Raw genomic sequence first — 10,530 nt, 5'->3', positions numbered from 1 at the left:
ACACTCAGTCACACATATTAATACCCACTCACCTCACACACACACTCTCTCACACACACTCACCCACTCACATGCAATACACACACCCCACACTCACACCCCTAGACAGTCATACGTCTCACATGTTCACACACACTAATACCCACTCACACCCCCCGTAGCCACACAACTCACACACACTTGCACTCATTCACACACAATAGCACAATACCCACTTGCACACCAACGGTCACACCCCTCACACATTAATACTCACCCCCCCGCACAGTCATACACCTCACACATTCATGCTCACACTCAGTCACATACACTACACCCCACATACACCTCATCCACGCACAGTCACACACCTCACACACAGCCACACTCATTTACACACTCATACCTACTTATACCCCCCGCCACACTTGTACCCACTCACACACCCACACACAGTCACCTCACACATGCTTGCCCACTCACCTACACCCCCTACCCACTGACATCTCCTCACACTCATGCAAACACACACTCATACTTACACACATCCTTGATGGGCCCCCAAAAAGAGTTAAGCAGGTCTGTCCTCAAGGGCTCTGTGAGAAGTCTAGACTGTTTAGCATCTGGAGGTAGAAATTCCCTCGGCTAGACCTCCAGGTGTGAGCTGGCCCTTGCCCCAGCCCCTCAGAGACTCCCCTGTGGACCCTGCCTTGGCCTTGGAGGCTGTGCCCTGGACGCTCCCATGCTCCCAACACTGCCCTTTCCTTCCTCAGCCTGTGGTCCTGCTCTCTGTCACCCCCTTTCCACCCCAAGTCCCCCCTGAGGAGGGAACTGGAGGCCAGCAGGCCGTGTGCACCTGTGGGCGGAGTTCCAGCTCCTTGGCCAAGGGCCGGGGCTGCCAGACACTAGGGCAGCTCATCCCTTGAGGGACAGCCAGCCGGCTGGGCCTTAGGGCTGCTGCTGCTGCTGCTTTTTTAAAAAAATTGAGATAAAATCCACCATTTTAACCATTTTAAGGCATACAATTCAGTGTTTTAGGGTTTTTTTTTTTAACCGTATTCACAATGTTGTGCATCTATCACCACTACTGAATTCCATAACATTTCCATCACTCCCATAAAACCCTATACCCGTCAATCAGCAGTCACTCCCGTTTCCCTCCCCACGGCCCTGGCAACCACTGGGCTGCCTTCTATCTCTGTGGACTGTCTGTTCTGGACATCAGGTATGGATGGAATCGCACAACATGCGGCCTATTGTGACTGGCTTCTTTCACTCAGCATCTCAGGTTCATCCATGCTGTGGCACGTCCCAGGACTTCACTCCTTTGCACAGCAGGGGAATGTCCCATCGTGTGGGGATACCACATGTTGTTTATCTGTTCATCTCTTGATGGATATTTGGGTTGCTTCCCTTTTTGGCTATTATGAATAGTGCTGCTATGAACATTCATGTACAAGTTTTTGTGTGAACATATGTTTTCAGTTCTTTCGAGTATATAGCTAGGAGTGGAATTGCTGGGTCCTATGGTAACACTATGTTTAATTTGGGGGGAATTGCCAGACTGTTTTTCAAAGCAGCTGCCCTGGTTTACATTCTCTTGGGGCTTCCTGGGTGGGCTCACTGAAAGCCTGCCAGCAGCCTGCTGCCCCCAACTCCCACTTTGAGGGTTACCTATGTGTGGCCTGAAGGATGAGAGACACATAGAAGAGGGTGTAGTTGGGACACCTCCGGGGTCTGTGGCTGACCTCGGCAGGCCCTCCCCAATCTCCTCACTGTTTTTGCTGACAGAGAACTCTGGGTGGGCCCTAATAGGGTGTGATAATGGGAGAGTGAGAGACTCGGGTTCACATTCTGGGCTTTTGCCTTTAACTTGCTGTGTGACCTGGGATGAGTCAGGTAACCTCTCTGAGCCTCTCTTTGACAGGCGTTGCAGGTGGAGCTGTGAGGGGTCAAGTCCCACATTTCACTCGCGGTGTGTAACCCTTCGGGCACTGCTCCCACGTTGGGAGTGACTGTCATTTCTTCTCCACGCTCCCTGGAGGGAGCCCTTGCCTCCTGGAGTTCTCCCTCCTCCCTCCCAGGAATTTGTCTCTGGGCAGCTGCACTCCCCGCTGGGCTCACTGCCAGAGCTCTGTGCAGTGTGACCTGCAGAGAGAGAGGCAGTGGCCCCAGGGGTGAGCAGTGGTGACACCGGCCTGAGCCCTGCTCGCCTGGCCGTGCACTTGGAGGGCCGGCCGCCCTTCTCTGGTGTCTCCAATAGGCCAGTGGCCACACAGTTTTCCAACCCTTAACTCTAGTGCTTTCCTTGTTTGTACTAGAGGGCCGCTAACGGAAGGGAAATCAAAAGGAACAGAAGCACAGCGTCCCGTGCTTGCCCGTTGCCCTGTCCTCAGATTTCGCTCCTGCAGTACCCCTGTTGGCAGAGGCTTGGAGGCAGAACTTGGGTCTCTGCAAGGTGCTCATTGATCTGTTACTGCACACAACTGGGGTTCTCTTGCCCAATGCACATAAAAAAAAAAAGCCAATTTTATGGCATCAGCTTAGGGGAAGAGAAATCAGCTTTATTTTGTGAGATCCAGCTATAAGGAGACAGGGCGTGTGCTCTCGGATCTGTCTCCCTGAGCCAGGGCTTGGGGCAGTTTATGGGATGTCGAGCAGGGCGGTCTGAAACGTGGAGATGGATGATTAGAGGTAAGGAGAAGTGAGGTCATTGATGATCTGTGCAAGTGTAGTCAAGCTGCCTGCCTCTTCATAGGATGCGTGCTCACAAAATGGCAGCGTTACCATGATCTGAGGGTGGAATTTTCAGCCCTTTGATGTCAAAAGGGTTCATTTATGGGCATTTACGCAGGCCTACTTGAGAGGTTGGTGGTCTCAACTGGCTGGAACTAGACAAGGGGTCGTTTCTCAGTTCCTAATTACTCTGTTGATAAGATGGGGACAGTTGAACTAGTCCTAGAGGGCCTGTGGTTACATTTCCACTCACTGCCGCCTATGATTTTTACAGCAGGCCTGTGGGGCAAGAGATCCAGGATTATTCATCACCATGTCACAGGAGGGGAGATGGAGGCCTGGAGAAGCGAAGGGGCTTGGGCTAGGACACACTGTGGGACAGGACCAAGTGGGAAGTGGAACCCAGGCCACTTATCACTTCTCTGCTCCTCATTGCCTCAAAGACGTAGCCATTCCCTCGTGCCAGGAAAACGGTTTGTGCCCACGAACTATCTGGTATGGAACAAACCCTCGTGCTCCGTTGGCTTACAGAGGCAGGAGAGGGGGCACATGCGACAGGGGGCAGAGGTGTGTTGGCGGGCGGCATGAGGGGGCCAGCCCCTCACGTGGGTCTGACCTCCATCTCTTCCCATCCTGGTTTCAGCCTTTGGCCTGGGCAGCCTTCCCAACCTGCTGGGCCTGGTGGGGGACCAGCTGGGTGACGGGGATCGGAAGCGGCGACATGCCAAGACGGGCAGCTACAGCATCGAAGTACTGCTGGCGGTGGACGACTCAGTGGTGCGCTTCCATGGCAAGGAGCACGTGCAGAACTACGTCCTCACCCTCATGAACATCGTGAGTGTCTCCGAGTCCTGGGGCTTAGGGCTGGGCAGGGGGTGGAGCGGGAGCCTCCGGTATTGGTCTGAATGGGTGGTTTCTCTCGGGCCTGGTGTTTTCTGCGTGGCCTTGGGGAAGTCACTGCTTGTTCCTTAGCCCAGCTGGACAGCGGGTTCTGTGGTGAAACAGGCCTGAGCTAGCCTGATGCCCACCCCAGGCCGCAGCCTGACCACAGTGGTGCATACCTGTCTTGAGGTGGTCACAGGCCATCAGTGCCAGCCCCTGGCGAGCTGGGGCCCGCTGACAGTGGGTTCTGGGCTTGGACACGTTCAGAGCCTGGGGCAGGCGTGTCTCGGGGGTGCTCGCTTGCCTTAGAGTTGAAGGGGCTTCCCTGAGACCCATCATCTGGAGAAAATGTCCAATCCCAGGCTGGAGAGACTGGCCAATGAGCTATCAATCTGCTAGAGGGGATCCCAGGTCCCCACTGTGGGCCTTGTGTCTTCACAGAGACCAGACAGGCAGGGAAAAAGAGAGTCACGGGCAGACTTTGAGACTGGTGACGCTGAGCCCACTTCTGTCCCAAGTGAGTGCCTGGTACTCACTCAGCTGCTGCTGGCGACTCTCATGCAGAGATGCAGGGCTCTTGTCACATATGGCCAGTTCTTCTAGAAAGGTCAGAAATGCAGATTTTTTTAAAAAAAAACTTGATATTATGGAAAATTTAAATCTAGATGTCTAAGTGAAGCTGTCAATTTTTAAATGTTAAAATAAAAAACCACAGTGAATGCTGAACAAAATGTATCTACACACCACATTTGGCCTGTGGGTTAGAAGTGGGCGCCTCGGAGCTAAAGAGGCACAGACCAGAAAGGAAGGAGGGGGAAAGTGTTGGAGGTGGGCCCTGTGCTGTTTCTCTTCTGGCAAGAGGCTTTTGTCAGAGGGGCCTGCAGCTATGGCTCTGGGAGGATGAAGACAAGTCGAGGTGCAAGAGGGACCTATGGTGGCAGTCATGCAGGCCACAGCCAGATGCTAGGGAGGGTGGGCAGAACCCCGGGCCCTCCCCTATGAAGCTGGGTAGAGGGGTGACATGTTGGGGTCAGGCCCAGCTCAGCTTGCTGGGGCTGTGTGGAGTCCAGCAGGAGGAGGCGAGCAGTGTGGGCAGGCAAATGCCACATCAACAGGGGATAACAGGACAGGGTCCTGAGTCCCTGCAGGTGACCCAGCTTGACAGCTCATCATAGACGTTCATCCAGACGTAAGAGCTGAGAAGGGTGATGCCTACACGTGGTGGGTCCCGAAGAATTCGAGTGGGGCCTCTTTAGAAGGCCAAGGGTCCACCTGCTGCATGGGCCTCCACTGGCTTAAGGTTCCTCTGACCTGTAAGGTAGCTGCGTTCTCATGCAGACCAAACGACTGCAGGTGGGCAGGCTGGGATAGCATCACCTTGCGCTCAATCTACCCTGGCAGTTCTTGAAGCCTGTGATTGACCTGCAGCCGACCACAGTACTGCACAGAGAGGAACACTAGTGGACTGGACAGGAGCGTGGGCTTTGAAACCACACAGTCTGGCGGCCCCTTCCTATCTTTTTGACCTTGGAGCCAGGTTACTAACCTTCTTAAGTGTCCCTTTCTCCACTTTTAAAACAGCATTAACAATACTCACTGTGCATAGTTTAGGGGAGAGTTAAATGAGACACACAGTGTGTAGCCTGGTACCTCACATAGCATAATCTCTCAGTAAGTGGTTGGTGAGAATCATGATATGACTTCCATGAGGTGAGTAGTAACACGTTTCTGGAAACCGAACAGTCAATGAACAGAAGCATCAACCTCACAGTCATGCCAATCTGCCTGGAAATACTTGTAGGATAATGAAATAGCCTGATGCTGCCGTGCCGTCTGGGGTCCAAAATCCAGCCACACAGCAAATGAGGTGGCTGCTAAGACAGCATGCAGCTCAGGCAAAGGACCTGCATTGCTTAGGACTCTGTAGGTTGCAAATGATGGGAAACCAACTCAAATTAGATTAAGAAAGACAGGGTAATTTATTGGCTTATGAGCCAGCTTGTGAGAGGAACAGGATGGAGGTGGTTGTAAATGTAATTGGTACTGGAGGCTTACGTGGACTCTGTCTTTAGGTTCCTTACTTTCTCTGTGACATCCCGCTTCTCTCTGACCAGCTTCTCTGCAGGACAGATTCTTGGCCTTTAGCAACGTGAGGCCGACTCCTACCCTCAGAGCTCCATGGCCAGAGACAAGAGAAGTTTTCCCTCCAGTTCCCAGGCAAAGTTCCGGGAACAGGACTCTGATTGGTCTAACTCTAGGTCACATGACCACCCTTTGGACCAATCACTGTGTGTTGGAGAAGGACATAGAGTTTCCCAAAGTAGGAGAGGGACTGGACACAGGCATGGCCACTGGAGAAGTTGTTCTGAGCTGGACAGACACCCCGACTGTGTCTGCTACAATGTTTAACTCTGAAAGCCTCCGTATTTTCATAATTTCATAATAGCATCTGCTCTTGGGTTTGTTGTGAAGGTTAAATATGTGTAAAGTATTTAGCACAAGCCTGGCACATAGTGAGTACTCAAATAATGTGTTCCGCCCTTCTTGTAGCCGTATCGTTTGTCTTTGTGTGTGCCTATAGAGGTTCTTTGTCTAAGTCTCTGAGCGTGAGGTCCTTGAGGGTGAGGACTTTGTCTTGGGCTTGAACCCCAACAGCACACAGCACAGAGCCCAGCACCTGGTAGGTGATGAGTAAATATGGAGCTGGTGGTGTCTATGGGAGGAGCAGGGAGCCAGCATCTGCCCAGAAGGGAAAAGGGGAAGGCAGCAGGTTTCTGTCCAACACCAGCCTTAAGGAAAGAGCAAGGCTAGAAATCAGCTCCAGTTACAGGAGCCCCAGCGAGGGGAGGGGCTGCCAGAAAGTCTGCCCCTTGCCACCCTTTGTTTGGATACTAATTCTATCCCTGAAGTAGCCTGTGGTTTGGAACTCAAAGAGCAAAGGCTGCTGTGTGGGCTGTTGGAGAAAGAGAGAGGGAGGAAGGGAGGATGACTATGAATATGAACACAGCCACCTATACTCTATAAATCACTGGCCCGACCTAAGACCCCACAGCTGAGGACCAATCCCATTGGTGGGAGAGCCAGGTCGGCCGCCGGAGCCAGCAGGTGGAGAACAGGAGGAGGAGCTGAAGTGGGTAGGCGAAGGGGAGGCCTTAGGAAGCCCTTGGGAGCTGGGAACCTGGGTCCAAAATAGGGGCTGAAGAGCCCAGGATTGTGAGCTGGGCCCTATTCATAGCCCCAGAGTCCTTCAGTTTGCTAAAAGATAATTTTCAGAAAAAGGTAAAATCATGACTCTTGTACAGAAATGAAAATGGGTGTGTGTTTAAAGCTTTTGCTTTACTCACTAATCAATGAGGGAACCAGGCAGATGTCATAACCTATTCAAAAGAGAGCCCAAAGAACAGAAACCTTTATAGATCAGGAATTTTGAAGTGAATGTGCAGATAGAGACAAAACTGGCTTTTTCACGGGGTGGAAGGGAAGATAGAATTTGCGTGTCGATAGACGAGAGTTGTGCATTGCTGTCAGTTGTCTGTCTTGCTCTGGTTGTAAAGTAGCTTCTGCCACATCAGATTCAGGTAGGACTGAAAGGTGTGCTGTGGACAGTGCTTAGTCTCCATTGAAGTACCAATTTTTATTCTCTGAGTTTGAGGCCTAGACCAGGTCCCAGGTAGAGAGCACTTTCCCTGGATGGCTGGGAGTCTCGTGGCCCATCTGACTTACCGGCTGTAAGCTCGCCCCTGGAGCTAGAGGACTGGCAGCCCTGCTTAGGACCCACCCCGGATTCTGGCTGTGGGACCTTCCCCCAACCCTCTCCTCCCCAGCACTGCCCTGGCCACTGCCTTTCCCTTTCTGGATTCTGGCTGGGGCGTGGGGTATGGAGGGAAGGCCTGCGGTCGGGAGTGGTTGAGGGTGGGTTGTCTGGGGAAGACCACGGAGCTCTCTTTCTTCAGCCTTCTGCTCCATTCCTTCTTGCATCTTTTAGAGAAACCCCTGTTTGTGCACCTCCATTGAGATTCTGTTTCTTTGCTTCTCCTTAAATGTCTCATGGTTGGACTGAGTAGGTCAGCAGGTTCTGGAAGGGTGGAACAGACTTTCTGGAGCCCTGCTTCCCCGCTGGCCTTACCCACAGTCTTGGCTGTCATTCATTCATTTGTTCAGAGCCAGGTGCTGTGCTGCCTCAGTGGGCCCTCCTTGGTGCTAGGCATTAGGCAGGATGGGGGTAGGTGTTAGTCAGGGCTCTGTGGTTGCAAGTGACAGAGACCCAACTCACACTAGCTTAAGCCAAGGAAGGGATCTGTTGGAAGGAAGCTGCAGGACAGGGCAGCTCCAGGAAGCACAGGGACTAGGGCCTCAGGGCCATTAGGACACTCTTTCCCGCTGCTTGTCTGTGCTTTGAGACACATTCCAATAGGAACCAGGCTTTCTCCCCATGACGGGAAACAGGGCCACTGGCAACCCCAGATTCCCACACCTCCTGCTCTCAGGACCCAAAGGCCAGGGATCCTTCCCCCTCCCAGGGGGGATTGGCCTGGGGTGGGTCACGTGGCCGTCCTGGGCTAGTTGCTGTGACTGGAGGGTCGGCTCCAGCCCCCCAGGTGGAGCTCATTGGGCATGTGTGTTGAGGTGGAGCAGGGTCTGTTCCTGGAAAGCAGGAGTGAGGCGTGCAGACGAAAGAACAGCTTGCACAGTGGAAGGCTCGGAAGGAAGGGAAGATGCAGTCCCTGCCCTCCAGCACTCACACTGCCGTGTGTCCACAGACGACTGCAAGTGACGTCATTGGAACCGTTTCTGAGCAACCACTGGGAGCCAGACTCCTTATAAAGGTGACCTCATTTACTCAAGTCTCCCAGGAACCCTGTGAGAGGTCTGAGTATTGCTGATGTCCCCACACAGAAACTGGGGTGCAGAGCGCTCTGCAACCTGCTGGTCTCCTGTCTGGTCAGCCGTGGGGCTGGGATCCAAGCTCTGCTCTGTCGACTTCAGAGCTTACCTTCTTCCCACGGCCTCTATACAGTGTCTGTAGCCTCATGCCAGGTGGTGCTGTCCATGGCTGGTGACCCAGGTGTCAGGGAAGAAAAACAACTTTCCTTTACCCTCTTAGGCTCTGCTCCTGGGGATCTGTGATTTAAACTAATTAAAGACAGATTAGCAAGAGAAAAAAACATTTACTTACGGGTTCAGTGTGCATATCCATGGACATACTGATGAGTAACTCAATGAGGTGGTTAGAATTTGGGGCTTATATACCTAATTTAATAGGAGAAAGAAAGGAGGGAGAAGGGCTCTAGGGGTAGGACAAATAGGTTTATTTAGGAAAGACAAATGGGTTTTTAGGAGAACTAAGGGGAAATAAGAAAGTTTATGATGATATTTGTTTATGTAGGTGCAAGTGGTCTTTCCATCACTTTTTATGGCTGTGAAAGTTCCCTGGGGAGGGGATTTATGGTAGCTTGCTTCCCGGAAATTGCTTCTTTGTCAGATAAGAGAATTTCTGAGAAGCCTTCTGCATCTGTTGAATCCCAGATGTCTTCAGCTTAAAATAATCTTTATACCAACTCTGCAGTTCTGACTGGGTCCCCACACAGGCCAGGGGTGGGACCTGAGAAGCGACCCCAGGAAATGAGTGATCATATACGTGTGTGTCCCTGTGCCAGTCCCTGAGGTCCCTGCTTAGGGTGGAAACCCACATGTTGTGGCTTCCTGGCCACTGTGTGCCCTTGGCAAGGCCCCCACTAGACCCAGTAACTGGTCTAGTCCAAGCCCCACGACAGGGTTCTGAGAGGATCAGCTCAAGTGGCCTGGGGGCCATGGAAAAGATGAGACCTGCCTCCGAGGTGTGGGGTTGAAGGCAGCGAAGTTAGGAAGGTGATGAGGAGGGGCGGCAGAACTTGTTCCCCAGGCAGAATTTGGGGCTTCCCTTGGAAACTGGAGGATGTCTTTTAATGGGTCATACAAGGGGATATTTTTTCCGTAGAACAAAGTGTACTTTTGAAATTTGGTATTCCAAAGGCGCTCCCAGACTGAAATGTGATGCGTTCAGAAGGGTCTGTTAATCCCTCAGATCTGGAGCTAGTAGAGACCATGTGGATGGCGGTGAGGAGTGGGTGGGAAGCTCTCCTAAGTAAGTTCTGGAGGTTCACGATGTGGAGTCCAGTCGCCCCCTTCCCTGCTGTCCTTCCCCATGTCCTTGGAACTTTACTGTTGGGGGAAGGTAAGCCCATGACCTCTTCCTCCTCTCTTGACCTCTGACTCACAGTCTTGGCCAGGGAGCTCTGCGGCACCTTCACTGAAGACTGTGCCATGCGGGCCTGCCTTGGGGACTGCTGTTTCTGCAGTCTCGGTTCCACCTTCCTTCTCCTCACCACCTGCCAGAAAGGAGGTGAGGAGGGGAGGACATGTCTTCTCGGAGGTTCTGGAAGGCTGCTGGAGGCTGGGTCTTTTGCTCATTGCTGGCTTGCCCTTGTGGATGTGGGAACAGAAGGGGCCTGGGGTATGTGAGGCGTGCAGCTGAGGCAGAGCTTCCCATGGCGGCCTGTTCCCCCGGGGGAGAGGGGCTCATAGCACTGAGATGGCCCCGCTTAAGGAGCTGTGGCAGACCTGCCGCTGCCCCAGGGAAAGAGGGCTGTGAGGGGTTCTGACTAACCAGGGTGCAGAGGACCAGCCCGCCATGGTTCCGGCCCGTGGAGGTGAACAGATGGGCAGCCGGCAGCCTCTCCCTCCCGGGGAAGCAGCAGCTCATCCTGTGCATTGTGTGGGAACTTTTATTTGCCTGGGACACTTGAAGCACTAATTCCCCCAGGGATTTCATGAAGCCAGTAAAAAGCGTGTCCCTTTGCTATTCCCTCAGAGTGCCTGCCTGCCTGTGACCACTTCTGATCCTGATTTCCGGGGCCAGGGCTGGCCTGGCAGGAGGGGAGAGAGGAGATCTGG

General features: G+C 52.9%; 1 protein-coding gene across 7 annotated transcripts in view; it reads left to right on the top strand.

The window, feature by feature from the left end:
* Positions 1-10,530, top strand: part of ADAMTS14 (ADAM metallopeptidase with thrombospondin type 1 motif 14) — an 83,104-nt gene that overhangs the window by 28,765 nt on the left and 43,809 nt on the right. For all 7 annotated transcript variants that reach the window (XR_006886846.1, XR_006886847.1, XM_046649387.1 and 4 more), the window contains exon 4: positions 3,359-3,549. Coding sequence is in view for 5 of the 7 variants with exons in the window: in XM_046649387.1 (XP_046505343.1) it covers positions 3,359-3,549 (191 nt within the window). In the remaining 2 variants the exon portion in view is untranslated. The remainder of the gene's footprint in view (positions 1-3,358; positions 3,550-10,530) is intronic.

Source organism: Equus quagga, chromosome 2, assembly GCF_021613505.1.
Source record: "Equus quagga isolate Etosha38 chromosome 2, UCLA_HA_Equagga_1.0, whole genome shotgun sequence".
NCBI lineage: Eukaryota > Metazoa > Chordata > Mammalia > Perissodactyla > Equidae > Equus > Equus quagga.
The sequence above is the reverse complement of the archived record's forward strand: the minus strand, read 5'-3'. Positions and strand labels throughout refer to the sequence as shown.